Below are 17,375 nucleotides of genomic sequence, written 5' to 3' on the forward strand. Positions count from 1 at the left end.
AGACTTCTTTAAATTTCAAAAAAAGAGGATGCCATTTTTTTTTTAGTCAAGTGTTGGTCTTAGAATAAATACAGTTAGGGATTAACAGTTTTTAGTTCTGGCTTAAACTTTTTAAGTGCATTGTCACTCATTTCATATAACACAAATACCCTAAGTCTATTTATTTTATTGCAGTTTTCAAAACAGTATTACTCACAGTTTTGTTTTTCAATAAATAGCATGCCATGGAAATTAGAGGAGCACCAGGCTGAGAGATTATGGGAACTCTGTATGGGGCCTCCCTGGTGGCCTAGGGGTTAAGGCTCAGCGCAATCACAGCTGCATCCTGAGCTTGATCCCTGGCCAAGGAGGTGACCCACACAGCACAGCAGATCTCTCCTGTTTCACCTGCTGCTCCCCTTAGCAGCATACTTTGTCAGTCTGCCTGTTCTGCTGCCCACTCTGTCTCTGGCGAATCCTTTCCCCTGTACTTCTGGCCTATATACCAGTTCTTCTAAGCAAAAATAAGTAAGTAAAACCTTAAAAAAAAAAAAAAAGGGATTCTCTGGATTCTCTATGGAAAATCTGAAGGGAAGGATGAGAGAGGGTCAAAGAGGGTGGGAAGAGCACAAGGGACTGGTGATGGGGTCACAGGTGCAGTGGTGATGGGAGAATTTTGGGGATTATACCTGAGGGGAGAAATCAAATATTGTACAAAAATGAACAATGATGTAAGAAAACAAAACAAAACATTCATTTAATGGGGAACAAAGACTATGGAAAGACACCGGGCTGTTCCAGAACCTGCCTGGCCTTCTGTCCAGGGCACTCCAGCATTTGAGCCTGACCTGCCCGACAGTGGCCTTGTATGTGGTGACACCCCACATACACTGCACAGGGCCAGGACTGGTCCCACGGCACAACACTCAACACAAAAGCCAGGACCCCACATGGTGGCATGCGGCTCCTGCCTAAAAATTCTGGCTGAACCTTCACTCCTTCCAGATTTACTCAGTTGGAAATACTAGAACTATTTTATCTCTAAATACAGGCTAGAAAATAGGCCACGGCACTAAGCCACAGCTGAAATCATCTGTATCTTAATCCTGAGAAATTAGTTTCTGTAACTCACAATGAAACAACACATTCTCTCTGGCATTAGCTATGGAAACTTTCTATCAGAGTTAATCAAATGACCGAAGTATAATCTGAATATAATGCTCTGTGAGCACCATGGAAGTTCACACACAAATTCTTAAGAAAGACAAAGCACACCTAAGCGATTCTCGTCTGCTTTGATTGAGGGAAGGCTAGATGGCACTATGACAGTGGTGTTGTAAGAGGGTGGTCCCCAGGAAAAGGGAAGTGCCAGGTTTCTTGCGCCACCCAAGAGGAGGGTGGAGCTGAGCAGAGAAGAAATCTGAAGAGGAAGGAGGCAGGATGGAGAGCCAGAAGGAGACCTGAGGAGGCCACTTGGAGCAGGGAGCATGTGATGAAGAAACTGTGCTTGTTTCTTGGCCCTGAATGGTTGAAAGAGATGTGGGTGAGAGACCTATGTGAAGGAGGTTCACTATGACCGTGTTTATCTTGATTTTGATTGTGTTCTTTTCCTCCCAGACTTGTCTGGCCAGAGATCCCAGCCAGAGGTCTTGTGGCAGCTTTCAGGCCTTGCTTTGGGCCAATCTCTTTTGGGTGCACTCTCACCACGAGGGATGGTTAACTTCAGGTGTTTGATTTAGAAATTCTATTGTCTTCTGTGCTGTATACTTACTGTATTAAAGTTCCTTTTCATTAAAGCTTTTATGTCTTGTATTGATGTGGCGGATGGCAGAACCTATTTAGAGCAGGCAGGTTTGGGAGTTCAGAGGTGTCCCTCTCTCCCTACTCTGTAACAGTGTGAGCAGCCATCACGATCCATTTTAAGTAATCAGAGCAAGAGAAAAGACTGTCTAAATCCTTTTTTGAAGTAAAAATTAACATACGCTTAGATTTTAGTTAATTGCTGAATTATCAGATGATGGCAGTCCCATAATTTTATAAAAGTACAGATGAACATGCATGATTCAAGGCCATACACTATTTTCATAAATAAATTCAGCAAGAAGTGAAAGTAACTTGGAACACCCTGAAAGACACCTCGGTACTGCCAATATGCTGTTTATAGGTAAACACATTCATTTTTACTTGATATTTGTGAATCCAAATGTTTAGAAAAACTGTCCAGAAAATCTGATACTGAAGTCTCCTCAGTTTTGAGGCATGTTGGACTGATATGAATAGAAAGCATCCCTTGATGTCACTGTGAGAAATATCACTTTAGAAAGTTGCCCCCAAGAAACTGTACTTGCTTGCAAGTAGTCACTGCTGGGCGGCAATGTTCCCTGTCCCTAGCAGGGGAGCTGGGTGATTTCTAAGCACCAGACAGAGCTTTTGTCCTTCACAGATAGTCAATGTAAAACCCACCTCCAGTGCTGTCATTTTCCATTTAAATGGAAAATGGACTTTTCCAGAGTTCTTAATGACTTCTTAGGGAAAGAATTTTAAGTTGGGAATCTGACTTAACAATAGAAGAAGAAGAAGAAGAAAAAAAAAAAACCAAAACACCCACCGAAAACCTTGATCGTCTGACCAATGAAGAATCCATTTCTCAAGAATCTCCTCCTGTGCCTAAATCAATAAGCTCCTAAGATGTGTGGCAAAACGTGAAAGCTAAAGAATTGGACATGCCCATGGTGAAGCTTTGAGAATGCCAGGGTCTTTAGAAGCTGGTCATTTTTAGCCCTTGACAATGTAAATGCCTTCAAGCTCACTTGAGATTCTGCCTAAAATCCAAGGACCTGAGATTGAAGGGTATGACTACCTATTGAAACTTCTCATTGTTTAATGGGAAGCTGGGAAATCTGAAGTGACTTTTTTAATAGAAGGATGTAAATAAGTCTCTTTACAACAGATGACGCAAAGTATGGACGTCTGTTGCTTTGGAAATTTTAAAGCAGTGGGAATAAGTCACCCAAGCTGTGTGCTTTTCCAAAAAGTAAAGCTTTGGAAAAGTATTGTTATCAAAGAATCATGGTACTTTAAAAGATGTAGGTCGTCTACATACCAAGCTCCATCCTTCTCAACCCCTTTTGAAAAGAAAGGTAGGTTTAACCAGCAACAAGTGAGGACAACACAGAAGTGAACTGTATTTGACACTTTCTAAAGGAAGACATTTCTAAACAGGCTAACGTAGTGACTACAGGCTCCAGGAAAAACATAAGGTGAGGGCCATTTTTGAAACTAGGTAAAAATCCCTGGGGCACAGCACAACAAAAGGAAGGTGATCTCTAGACTCAACTTCACTCAAACAGTTCAGTTTCTAGAGCTGCCATTTTGGACAAATGCCTGTGGTTTCCCTAGAAGCGGACTTGGAAGACTGGGGTCACCTCTTTTCATCTGAGTGTCTTTTAAGTATTTTTTGAAATTAAAATTCTCTTGGCTACAGGACAGATATGACAGATCTGATTTTTACTGGCTTAATCTGTTTTCCTTTGTGACCCTTTCTTGTCTAATGCCGCTGCCATCTGTACTCCTGGCTTTCAAAGGCAACAGAAATATTGAATATTTTAAAAATTTAAATCCATTTGTGAAAATGCTTTGTCATCACTTTAAAAGGATAGAACATTCCAAAAGGGAAAACTTCACATCTCTGTTAGTAAAATAGACACTCATTCTTGTTATGGCTAAATCTACTTTAAAGTATATGCACATTTAAGTCAAAACTGAGATACGTTCTAGCCACAAGAATCTGGGTTTTGTGGCCTTCCTGACGGTCAAAGGGATTAAGTCTCAGCACTGTGGAGCCATGGGTAGCCACTGGAGCAAGAGTTCAGTCCCTGGGCAGGAGCTGACACACAGGCCGCAGCAGACTTCTCCTGTCTCACCAGCAGCTCCCCTCAGCAGTATATCCCCTCAGCAGTATATTTCAGTTAATATGCCTCTTCTGGTCCCCGCTGCATCTCTGGTGAATCCTTTTACCTCCTTCCTGCACCTCTATTCTACACCCCATAAATAAATATGTATGCATGAATAAACTAAATCTTAAAAAAAAAATCTGGGTTTTAATAATAGTATCTGTATTCTCAGTTACTATCAGCATCAAGCAGCAGAATTCCTACTATGAATTCAAAGCTTTACCAGCTTATGTTTTAGCTATATAACACCTTTAGGTCAACCCAGAAGTGTTTTTCCTGCATTTATGCTCAACTTTATTTCTGGGCTTTGAAAATCATTTAAGAATTCTACTTTGTAAGCACTACATCCTGTCTTACACTGAGCTCCATAAATCTTTGCTGAATGGACTCTATGGAAAAAATATATAAATGAGATGGGAGGAAAAATTATAGCAACTGCACTACAAAAGACTGACTTTTGTAAATACAAAATAGAGTAGTATAAATATTAAGCCTTTCAGGAAGACTGGGGAAATTCTATTTTCATTTTGCTGTCTAATAGCTAGGAAAATAACCAGTATCCAACCAGGAGCTGATGTTCTTCAGGTTACAAAGAAAAGCAACCTGAAACAGAACTAATCTATGAAGGAAATTTTATATATGATTTAATATTATATGTAACACACACATACACACATGCATACACATAATATACATATAAATATCACACATATAACATGTATATAAAACATATGTGTGTATGTACTTAAAGGAAACGACATTCATGAACGCAGGTATTCAGGCTCGCCTTGTGATTGGCGTAAGTCATGTCACTTGATGGAATTTCTGACCCTCTTGCTGTGAGGTGGTGTAGAGTGGCATCTGGGCTCACCCATGTGACAGCACTTTGTAAGCTGTGCAGCACCCTGTAAGCTGTTGGTGAGGGCGGGCACTGGGCAGGCACACGATGCAGAGCTTGGCACGTGCCTAAACTATCAGTGAGTCACTCACTGGCTGGAGGAAAGGTCACGCAGGGGAGGGATGGCTCACAGTGGGCTGTGGGGAGTGAGGGCTTGAATGACAAACCCAGAAGGCATCTTATTTTGCAGGAAACAGGGAATTTGCGGAACTTCCTGAGATAGCTGAAAGATGTAATTTGGCAGGTGCTTTCAGATCTCATGAGTAAATGGTAACAAGGAACTTAGTATACTTAAGGGGTCACGGTGGCCTCAAATTATACTGAATCCCATACAGTAAGTATAACATCATTGCTTTAAAAAAAATGCTCAGCTTGTTCAGTATCATCTCACAAATTTCCCATTTTTCAGTAAAGAGTACCTTTAACTCTAGTTTTAAGTTATTGTTGTTAATTAATATGCGCTAGTTGTTGGGCAAAATTTTAGAATGCAACTCAACTCCAGGAGGCTTCATGCTGCCACTTTTATAAATTTGGGTCATCTCCTTCCCAGCATGGGACAGTGGTGGGCAAGAGGGTCACACCATAGGCCTGCGTGGCAGTCTGCTTTTCTTTCCATCTGCCAAGTGATTTGACTGTGCAAACCTGATCTCAGGCTACCCCAGCTAGAAGTGCAGAAAGAAACTGGAGTTTCACTTCCCTATGTTTTCTTGGGGTCTTAAAGCACTTAAGTTCTAGGTATAAGCAAAAAAGTACAGCCAGGGTCCTGATCCTTCCTAAAGGCCAGTGAGCTCCCTCACGGATGATGTGGTTTTTGGCTAGTATTTGTTGCATCATTGAGGTGGAAGGAGCCCAAATCTTCAAACCATTTTTGCTCCTTAATTTTTGGTCAGGAATGGAGGGACAAGATGACAACCTAAGTTTTGGATGTGTTGGGGATGTAATGAAGGCAGAGTTTCCAAATTGAAAGGTCCACAAGCAACTAGAAATAACTGAGATTGCAGAGAGGTGTGTCGGATGCCTTAAGTGTGCTCCTCACAGCCAGTTAGCCCAGCTTTCCCTTGATCTAGTGCTGAGTCAGTCACTTGGTACATGAAGACACACTCAACCTTCATGTCTGCATGACCTTGCGTGACTAGAGACGGCCAACCCTCTGTCAATGGAAGATGACTCATGGTAAACTCTTTTCTTTCTGCTGTACGGGTGGGTGATTCTGCCATGTTGCTATTCATTTTTCAATAAATATGGTTCAGATGAGGCCTGAGATCATAATGAGATGCCTCCCAGCTCCCTCTTCACTCCTATATTGCCGCCTTGGTATTGAAGGTGCTCAGAAAAAGTCTTCTAGAGATGTGCCATTATGGCATGAGGATTATTTTAAACTGAGGCCAATGTGCTGTGAAGAATAAAATTGGGATTATTGACCAGATTTCGGATTATCTCCAGAAATAACCTCTCTTGTCTTCAAATATACTACCTGTTGACACTTGTTTACAATTCACTTTACATGTCCACACGGCACAGGATTCATCTGCTGTCCACCAAGGCTCCAGTACTGAACTCCTATCATTCCAGGTAACTACTGTCATCTTCACAGAGTCTAAGAGTTATTTTTGTTGTGTTTCACCAGTTTCCTTTCTTTGGCTGTTGATATCCCACAAATGAAAGAAATCACAGAGTTGTTGTATTTTATTCTCTGACTTACCCAGAAATATTCATCTAGTAGAGGAAACTAACTCTGAATTCAGCACAGCAAACACATAATCACTAGAATATGTGATCTGTTCAACCTGGGGGACCCCCCCTTCCTCTCTCCATGAGGCAACAGGTCCTTATTCCACTCCTCACCCATATATCTTCAAACTCCCTGCTTCCTCCCAAAGCAGAATCCTCATCCTCCATAGAGGTTCCCTGTACTTTTGTTGAAAACTTGATTGTTTTTCTCCTGCTCCTCTGTTTTCATGCTCTATTTCATATTACTTGACCAGCCCAAGAAGAATCTAGAAGGGCTGGGTAAAATATCCCCTCTGACACTACAGTACTACCTCCTCAAATAGGTATCCTACTAAAAAGTCTACACCAAGGCAGCCCACACCACAGAGTCTGCTTTCGAGGAGAAACAGGAGCATCATGGAAATAACGTGAAAGGCCGTAACTGCACAGGCCAACAGGGCAGAGTACGCCACACACAGCTTGACCCTTTGCACATCCCATTCTAAATTCTAATTTCCCCATGGTCCATTTAGCTTTTAGAGTCCTGTCATTATGATCTCATATGCTGCTTGAGAATTTTCTGAGTTTCACTCACCTCTCCCCACCTTTATGGTGAAAGATTCAGAGGGAAGGGAAGGAAAAAAACAACAAGGATTGAGAGACAAAGAGCCAGGATTGTTTTTAATAGCCTGGCATAAGAAAAATAGAAATTTTTCTACCATGTGAGTAGTTTGGGTTACTAAGTGTTAAATAACATACTTTGAACCCTCCAGACTCCTTAGTTTACTTTTTCCAAATGCCTATTCTATAATGCTTCCCCCCCAACATTACTTCTTGTAACTCTCAATCATCCCTAAAATAGAAGCTCCAGGACCCCTTGAAATATTAGAGAAAATGGGATCTTGCTTAATAGTTCAATAGAATGAAGTTTTTGAATTGACATGAACAATGAAAGCCATCAAGAATCTTTTCAATCATCTTGTTAGCATTTCTTCCCTTATAGGGAAGCTGTCTTTCAAGAACACAAAGAACAAAATGCAAAAAAGTACTCTTGGATTTTTACCTTGAATGGTTTCAGTACCAATTATATACACCCAGTTAATTGTTCCTTTTTTGCATTTTCCTTGGCATACTTGTGTTTAAAAGTGGTCAGAATTCCTGTCTGCATAGTTTTTTCTTTGTGGTTTCTTGAAAGGATATAGAAAACACACTGGTGAGAAAGGTCCACAGCAGTCCATGATAGAAAATCACATTCTTCCAAAGTCAGTAGTACTTTTAGTACAGAGTTCATAAAATAGTTTTATAAAAAGAATTGCTTCATAAAATCTGAACGCGGCCATAAAACACTCACAAGTTAGAGAGTTTGGTTTACTCTTTAAGATGTTTTAGAAGCATTAAACAAAAGAAGTGATTTTCTAGTCCTCCCCATAAGCATTTAAAATGCGCTGATAAAGTGAGACTGGGAGATTTAGCTATTGACTCCTGCAAACCTTAAACATTTTCATGCAAACAAGAACGCCACAGGGATGCCTGAGCTGTATTTTTCTTTTACTGTAGGATGGCAAACTGGCTTGTCATGGGAAACCTCTAGCTTTTCCATGAGAATTTGAGGATAGGTTTCTTTAGCCATCTGGTATTAAAGAATACTCTAGCTGAAGCTATATTTAGAAATGACTTAAGTATGTTCTGGGGCTGGGGGGAGAGAGACAGCTTCAGCTGGGTAAAAGCGAATGAATTTCATTAAATTACTGTAGCAGAAACATATTCTCTTTACAAAGGACTTCTGAGCTCACAGGGAACAGGCAACCCCGACCTAAGTGTGGTCGACAGAGCTATGTACCCCCTTTCTGTCCTCATACAGATGTTTCTGATGTAATTACACATAGTGTTTTTGAGGGGAGAGGGTAAAGGCAGACTCATAATTCTACGAGCAATCTGTGAAATCATTTAGTGCTACAAGTTTAATTTACAAGATGAAAACAAACAACCTGCTGCAGCGCCAGTTTAAAAAAAAAACACCTCAAACTTGTGGAGTACAAAAGCCAATTTTTTTTCTAGCAGGTTTTCTCATAGGGGGAGGCTACCCACTTAAGTGGTATAATGTGGGGGGCTGGAGGGAACCCATGAAGGGGAAGAGGCTTTTTATGTTCTTAGTTTTCCCACAAGGGGGCAGCACGCCTACAAAAGACTGGCACACTGCTCTATCTCTCAAGAACCTCTGTCCATCCCTACCTACCTACTTATCCCTTAGTTCTTCACATTTCATCTTCTGTCATCACTGCCTATGAGGAAAGCTGGCAGGCAGGTCTCAGGAAGGATAAATTCATCTAAATTCCCTCATAATACTTCTTCAAGTGTCACTATTAGGGAAAGTCAGAGAAAGAAAAAGCAAATGAGGAAGAAAGCAACAAATGGAGGGAAGAACTAAAATAGGGACAGGATCAGGTTCTGATTTCTCCAAGTTTATTCATCTTCTCTTCATGACTGATGGGCAAAGCTCTAGCTTTTGTTACTAGCTCTTCTCTAGCTCCTGGCCTAACTGCTAAATCCCAACTTCAATGTTTCTGGATCCAACAACTAGACACTGGAAAGAACCTGTGTGACAAGATGAAGCCTGCACTTCCAGGGCTAGATCTGTTGAAGAAGTAATTCATGTTCCTCAGATACCAGCATACCAGCCTGGCTGCCTTAACATGGCACCTCAGAGATGTCGTCCTTCATATAGACTGAGGGCGTCTGATCCTGTTAGTCCAGTTTATAGTTTATTGCTGTGCTCAGTCCAGCCTTTAGTGGTCTGCTTTGGGAATTAACAACACTTACTAGCTAGGGCTCAGGAGCCAAAACAACCAGTGTGCCCTGTCTGGGTCTTACAGCTAAAACCAGAAGGTTGACTACACTAAGCTTCATGGGAAGCTGTTCCTGATGTTTTACACAAATGGTTTACAATTGGTTCTTGAAAACACCTGAATTCTTAATCAGCTAGAAGCCTTTCAGTCAGGCCATATAGTTCAAAATTCATACCCAACCAGTTCTATTCTGCAAACAGAACAAAATGTATCAAGATATTCTCTTTCCAAAGAACTGCTTCCCAAAGACATTATTTTTGAGTAGGGGAGACCTCACTGTAACTGCAGATAATCTCTCTGGCAAGGACAGAGCCACTGAAGATTTTATTTCAGCATTATCTTCTCTTTTCTATATTCTGTTTGGCAGAGCAGTAAAATAAGGAAATAACTAATTAATCAAAACTTTCTCTACTATTCAGTGAAAAGTAAGCTGAGTAAGAAGAAATGAGTTATTGACATTATGCGTTGAGTTCATTTTCTGAAGAGAGTCTGTAAGAGGTATATAAGGTATCTGCTAGGATTACTTTATGTCTACAGGTTATACTCAAACTATCTTGTCTTAAAATTTACAAAAATTCTAACCCCTGGTTTATCTTAATCAATATTGACTTTAAACGGTATACTAATTAGGAAAAAAAGCTTGAATAGACTGTAATAGTGTGCATCAAAAATGAAACAATAATCAGAAGATATTCCTACTCTATAATTTTGTTAGTTTATAAAATTACGACGAGATTCATCCTCATAATGGTGACACTAAGAAATCAAATTCTTTGCTGTTAGCACCGGAAGTCAGGATTTTTGAATGGACAGTGTAATATGAAAATCTTTAAAATTTCAGGTTAGGCATTTTCTTTTCTTGTTATAAATAGCATGGTAAAATAAATAAATAAATAAATTTACCCCTAAAGCAACTCAGAGGCCAACCTTAGGTTCATTTTTTCATGAACAATGAGGGGGATTAAAAGAATTTAAATCAATTAAAATTTTTGACAACTGTGGTATTTGACAAGGAGCAGGACTAAATTTGGTTGCTGGCCTTAGGTTATTAGGATGATTTATTCGAGTAAGCAAAATAACTGTTGAAAGTATCAACCAGGACATGTTTGCATTTGTTGCGGTATATTGTAAAAAAATGACCAGAGCCTTTTCCTCTGACTTTAGATTTTAAAATCTATCTTCCCAATTAAGCTACATAAAATTATTAACTCAATTTATAAACCCAGGCAACTATTTATGCCTATGAAAACAAGAGACCTGGTAATTTAAAATAGGTTACTGGCAGTAACAAGATTAAAAGCTGGAAATGTTTGAGCTTTAAACTTAATATAAAACTGACATTAAAAATGTCATTAAATAAAATACAAATTAAAAAAATCTCATTTTACAATTTAAACTTATGAGCAATTAAAAATACAGCTTAATAATCTTCTACGGCTATACAATAAAGGATAGTTCAAAAGTAAATATTTCACCTTATCATGAATGCAATTATTCGAAAACATAAAAGATTCTGATTTATTTAAAGAGAGATTTTTCTTTAGGAACCCTAAAGGATTTATGTATGTTATGCATACTATAGATTGCATATCTGCGTTTCTAGACAAAGTTCACCATGTTTGACACGTTTGATAATATCTGATTATTATCTAAAAATGGCCCCAATTTTTATCATCAGAAATGGTCTGAGTGCAATGCAAACAGATGGATTTTGTAATTGTTATTATCACAAAATTTTAAAATTGGAAAAACATCACATTTTTCGTGACCCCAAACTTAAAAAAGGTGAGTTTCTAGAAACACTACTGACAGATCAAGAGATTAGAGGGTCGTTCATCAACTGGGATTTTCCGGAAGCTACCTGGGGAGCTTCCAAAAGCAGTGGGAGAAGCCCAGGAGCGCATGCGCGGAGGGAGTGCCAGCCCCTCACCTGGTCTGTGGGCTGGGAATGGGAGCTGGCTAGAAGCATCTTCACAAAGTGCAGTATTTCCGACACAGTTACCCGTCCTTTCTGAAAGCTGTCTTCTAAAGCTGTCCTGTCTTTTCTAAAGCTCTATGTCTGCCATATCCGTCATGATTTATTGAGGAGGGTAATAAACCACAATAAACTAGGTTTATTCCCAGAGATTCTGGATAACTTCAGATTCACACATAATGTCACTTAAACCCAATTTTTGTAAAATCTCATTGCTTTTCAGAGCTATTGACAAAAGAGCTTGTAAGAAAGCTGTTCCCCGTGCAATCTCAGAAGCTTGGTGGCAGTGTGAAATTGTGGAAGAATGATTTCACTATTTTATTGGCTAATGTGTTTTTGCTAGACAGCTTTCAAAATGCAGAAAATACACTATGGGCCCATGTCAACAGCACCAGTCTCTGGAAAGAATATATGAATTTGATTCAGGAAATGCTGACTTCTGAAGCACTGCAACAGACAAAATCATGATGAAAACATTTTGTGGGAAAATGAATTATATGTTGACAAGTGTGTATTTCTTTTCAAGATTAAAATAAAAGTGACTTGACATCTTTTAAAGGGTTGTCCTAAGGCAAAATCCCTCTTTAAACATAACTCATTTAAAACACTTCATTATCCTGTTACAAGCAGCAACTATAAATATGTAAACATTTGTCTTACAGCATTTTCCACAGTAACCTTTCTCCCTTGATAAAATATTTAAGCTTGAACATTACAATTGATATATAAAAAACTGACTTGTATAAGGAAAGCACATTCATGGGAACAAATTCTATGTTTGAGAATTTTATTATAACTAAAAAGTGGGTGTGTCAGTTCTTATTCACAAATTTTTGAACCTTCACCTTGACCAACCTCAGACACTGGCATCACTAGGACTAGAGCTGAACAAGGACCCACCCTGGGAGAAGATGGCAACAGGGAAGAGGAACACCATTAAAAAAAAAAAATGCCCTCCACACATTTCATCTTGGGGACAGCCACCAGGTCTATACACTGACCTCGAACAAGGCATGTGCAGTGTGGGGACAGTTTCCTTCATTAGGTCAACTCCAAGTTTAGGTGAGCCTTAACAAGTAGGAGCTTCTTTGGGCTAAGAAAAAATCCAGGGTAGTTGCAGGTGACTCGGCCTTTGCATCCAACCTCTCACCTCCACAACTGCTCTTCACCTGCTATTATGCTGTTCCTGAGACCCCCACCCACTCCTCCTCCCCTAGGGGATCTCTTATTCTGTCACTTTAACCATCACACTAACTCAAAAAGACTGAAATATCTGAGTAGCCCGAAAAACTGTCCAATTTCTAAAGATTCTAGTAGGTATTAAGTTAGAAAATTCCACAAATCCCACCTGATGATCCAAATATATGGTGTTCCTTTGAAGATGATGTGAAAGAATTTCATTCTAGTAGGCATCAAGAAACAACAGGGTAGAGAGAGGGTGCAGAATTCATGAAAAGGTCATTTTAGAATAAGAAAAACAGGTAGTTCACCCAAGCTTTTAGGTCACAGTACATGACAACTCTCACGCACATGCTCCCTGCAAAGGGGTACAGATGATGTGTCAACTTATTGCAAAATTAAACTTATCTTTGCAAGAAATTAAATAGACATGCAATAAGCCGAAATACTAAGAAAAAAAAAAATCCCTTCAAATGGCTTTTTAGCAGACTCATGTTAGAAGCTTTACAAGTTCATTCTTTTCTGCAATAGGGTATGACTCTGAACAACTCCCATATATGAGAGGCCATTAAACCCTTTGAGAAATATTTATGAGTTCTTCTTTTCATCAAGGACAAAATAAATCTCCACCAACTAGATTTTGACGTGATGCCACGTCAAAAACTCATCAATTTTAAAACTATCATCAATTTTCAATGTATTACATTACATGACTGGCAATTATTGGATTTTGCAGATGTGGAATTTAGAGCAACTGGTGAGTAACACCACCACCTTGACATCTGCATGCATTTCCTTCCCCAGGGTCCCAAGTGGATGGGTGGGAAGCTAAGAAGAAATGCATCCTCCCTGTACCTTCCGTGTCCTGAGTAAACCAGTGAATTCTCAAAGGGTCAGCAGGCGATCAGGTCTCCATAGGGATGGGATGAGGCATGCTGGGCACTAAAGACACCGACTGACGGATTAATGAGTGGCTGAAAATTAATGGCAGACGACACGGACAAGCGTCTTCATAGCTGACCTTTGGGCTGTGGGCCTCAAGTTTCAGCTGCATGAGCTGCGCTAAGGTGTGCTCCCGGATACTACTCAGCTCAGCCTGCTGCCGCCTCAGCTTTATCAGCAGCAGCGTGAGCTCCTCAGGCTGAAGGGGTGCAGTTTAAGAATCCAAACAGTGGAAAACAGATTAATTGTTGTCTCAAGTGACAGATCTTAAACCAAGATGTCTTGGCAAGTTTCCTCTTATGGTTGACATCAAGCACAGTGCCCAAGCCCTATGCTGATGCGTCTACATAAATGCAAAGACATCTAGGGAGACAGAAGGAACAGTGTTAAGGACACCGCAAAGCCACAGCATAGCACCACGTGCTCTCAGAACTCGTGAGGGCTATTCCAAAGTTATGTCTAAAAAGCACCGTGTGATACACCACTGTCAAGGTTGGTTTGTGACCCTTATGAAAAGATTAAAAGCGATTAAACAAGATGCTTAAATATGACGCCTAAGACTTCTCCAGCAAAGGGGGAACACGTGTGAGCCCAGCGCTGCCAGAGGACTCAAGTTCTTGGAAAATGTGGACAACTTCTTCCTCCTAGGGAGCTCAGAGCCTGGGTGCTAGTCATTGCTTCCCGGTTCCACTTTTACTTTATTTTTTTTTACATTTTAAAAGGGCAGGCTTACTAGCCAAAGGAGAAAGAAACAGCGAGAGAGACACTTGCATTGATACAGATGGGCAGTTTTGGGACAAGAGCTGCCTGCTTGGATTTTAAATGCCACCGATGACGCTTCCCTGAGATACTGTGTATGAATGAGAGGTGAGTGGCTATTTTTTAAGGAGCAACTGTATTGAATATACGCAGAAAGTTCATACCGTTCCTCACTCTGGGGGAGGAGAGAGTGCCTTTTGCTTCCTGATCTATGATTGCTAAGGGAAACACATTTTCAAAGGCGGGGAAATTCCTCAACAGGCCAACTTGATAAAGATTTTTCTTTGCGAGAAACGCAGTAAAGTAGGGTCACGAGCAGTTTTACGGGCCATAAAACACCACCCGTGCTTCTCTGGGCCCTGCTGTGATTCAAGGCTGCGGACAGGCCAGAGCGATCCTCTCCTCACCAAGGCTGCCCAACTTTTCAGGCTTGGAGGCTGGAATGTGGCCTTGAGGCTGATTTGTTTTGCCTCCACCACAGCACTGCCCTGGCTATCTCCTGCTCACTGCTTGTTGCTCTTTATTTTCTATACAATTTTGGAAGGGAGGGAAGGAATTCTTAATTGTTGCTTGAAGTTATATTAAGATCACTGCCTTCAATCTGAGATAAAATGCCCAAAGTAAACCACAGTTACTACTGTACCCTTTAGATGAAACTGATGACACACATCAGCCAGTGCTCTTTTATAGTAAACAGTCAAAGAATGGGTGTGAGAGACTTAAAGGAGACACCTGGGCACACCCCCGGATGTCCCAAGGGCAGGGCAGTTCACATTTTAGGAGCACATCCAGCTGCTGAGGTCTTGCCAGAGAAAAGGTAGGTGTGGTCAGAGATTAGGAAACCTACAATTCAGAATGGTATTTGACAGAAACCCAAACAGAGAACTCTTAAAGCTCCCATTTATTACTTATGCAATTAAAAAACTAGTTTCAAAAGGGATAAAAAATTTTAGTAAGCTTGCTAGACCTGTCCATTTTCAGGCCAAATAATGAGGCACATTTGAATACTACCCAAAAGTAGTAGAGCTCCAAGTATATTTTCTTCCAAATATCCACTAGAGGGAGCAAGTAGAAAATTTTATAATACAACATTCAGTATTCTCTTACAGGTAATGCACAATTCCAACACTGAAAAGATTTTCTTAGTTTTAGTCATGCAATGTCTATATAACACTTAGTCAATATGTCGCAAGTTGTTTAATGCCCAGAAATATTTCCTGAAATCTAAGCTTATATGAGATGAAAGGTGAAATAAAGGAATGTATTGCAAAACACGTACAGGATGAATTTGTTTTGATTACTGCAAGAAGAGAATTTTAAATAGAGAACATCTATAAAGGAAGGCCCTCAAATCACATCTGTAGTAAAATGGACACTACCAATTGGTATTAAAGCCCAGTTCCCCTTGTACAGGGATGGATTAAAATAAGATATGAAAAGTCCTCCTTTCTCTTTAAGATGAAGAGTAATAGTGTCCTCATAATTTAATTCGTGATTTGAACACGATACCGACGATGAAAAAGGTAAGGAAGGACAGATATTGGCTGAACCTAGTATTTTTAGTCTTTTCTACATAATAGAAAAACCAGCTTGTTTTATTCTTTTAATTAATCTATATAAAAACCCACACGAGAAACTTCTTGGTAGGCCTGTAGTTTGACTACACACACTTGCTTGCTGGATTTAACCCATGATTTAAAAGACGAGGAAATTAACATCCAGCAAAGTAAAGAAAGCCACCCAGGTTAGACAATACACTTGAAAATATAATCCTGTATTCAGACAACCCAAAATACGCACTAAGACACTGAAAAGGTTATATGAATCCAAATTCCCCAGTGAGTGTCTCTTCTGCAAAAGTAGTCATGATTTCTACTTGGGAGATGCCTCCGTGACAAACGCTAAGTCAGACCCGTGCTATTGGGTGCAAGGGCAGGAGCTGGGAAACAAGGAAGGCGCCATACTCACCGTCTTGCCTTGGAGGCTGTGGGGACTGACAGATTGCAAAGTCAGGCTGGCTGGCATTGACCTTCTTTCAGGCGCATAGACATGCTAGGAAATAAAGGCACAACATGAATGCTGTGGGAAGCCTTGGTCTTGTCAATGTCAGTAATGAGAAATCTGTAATTCATATTATAAAACACCACTAAAACCACCCTTAGTGCTTACAAAAGGCACTGTTTGACTCCCGACACTGTTGATGAGCAGAGTGAATCCACCGTCTAGCTCAGTGGCCTCAAGCTTTCTGGTCTCATGACTCCTTTACATTCTTTTTTTTTTTTTTAAACCTATTTATTTATTTATGCCTACAGAACTGGGGTGCAAGCCAGAGGTGGAGGGGCAGTGAGAGGATTCGCTAGAGACAGAGTGGGGAGCAGAACAGGCAAAGTGACAAAAGTACACTGCTGAGGGGAGCAGCGGGTGGGTCAGGAGAGGTCTGCCGCACCATGTGAATCACCTCCGGGGCCAGGGATTGAACTCGCACTGCAAGGGAGTTCAGGGCTGCGGCTATGGCTTGCTTGCAGTGCTGTGCTTTATTCCAGTTGTGCCACATGGGAGGCCCTCCTTTACATTCTTAAAGAATATATTTAATGACAAGCGTGGCATTGCCTGACAGTTTAGAAAACCTCATGTCTGCTGGATTCTCACATCTGCTTCTGGTTTCATTCTGTTGTAAAGGTCCAGCTTAGTGGAAAGTGCTAAGAGGAAGTGGATATGGAAATCTACATTCAGTATCTGTGATTAGGAAAAGGACGAGAACTTGGATAGCTTTTTGGGCAACAGCAGAGATTCTTCTTTGATACTGCATAGAAGTCTGATGTATGCTGCTCTCTTAAAGGTTAGTTAGTGGCATCTGAACCCTATCAGTGATTCATACTCTGTTGCATTAACCTTGGTCTAGCTGTACTTCAAGTGAATTCTGTAACACCAACATCACTGGAAAATGCCAGAATCGTGACTTATGCACATATGCCCTGCATTAACGCATTTCAGCACACACTAACAGTAACTCACATTTGTTAACACCACCCCCGATGTGGAAGTACTGGGAGCCGTCACCTACGCCAGGGCAGACACAAGCACTCCAAAATTCTAATTTTTGCCTCAAAGTTCAGATGTCGTCATGAAGTGAC

The 17,375-nt window shown here is 40.5% G+C and overlaps 1 protein-coding gene across 12 annotated transcripts in view; it reads right to left on the bottom strand.

Annotated features, from left to right (window-relative positions):
- Window positions 1-17,375, bottom strand: part of PLEKHA5 (pleckstrin homology domain containing, family A member 5) — a 213,310-nt gene that overhangs the window by 37,750 nt on the left and 158,185 nt on the right. For 6 of the 12 annotated variants that reach the window (XM_004693235.2, XM_012732837.1, XM_012732827.1 and 3 more), the window contains 3 exons: window positions 16,210-16,293; window positions 13,562-13,681; window positions 12,710-12,763 (listed from right to left, as the gene is read on the bottom strand). In XM_004693235.2, the coding sequence (XP_004693292.1) occupies window positions 12,710-12,763; window positions 13,562-13,681; window positions 16,210-16,293 (258 nt within the window). The remainder of the gene's footprint in view (window positions 1-12,709; window positions 12,764-13,561; window positions 13,682-16,209; window positions 16,294-17,375) is intronic. The other 6 variants (XM_012732832.1, XM_012732830.1, XM_012732836.1 and 3 more) reach the window with 1 other exon arrangement.

This window comes from Condylura cristata, unplaced genomic scaffold (genome assembly GCF_000260355.1).
Source record: "Condylura cristata isolate star-nosed mole 26May11 unplaced genomic scaffold, ConCri1.0 scaffold00036, whole genome shotgun sequence".
Taxonomy (NCBI): domain Eukaryota; kingdom Metazoa; phylum Chordata; class Mammalia; order Eulipotyphla; family Talpidae; genus Condylura; species Condylura cristata.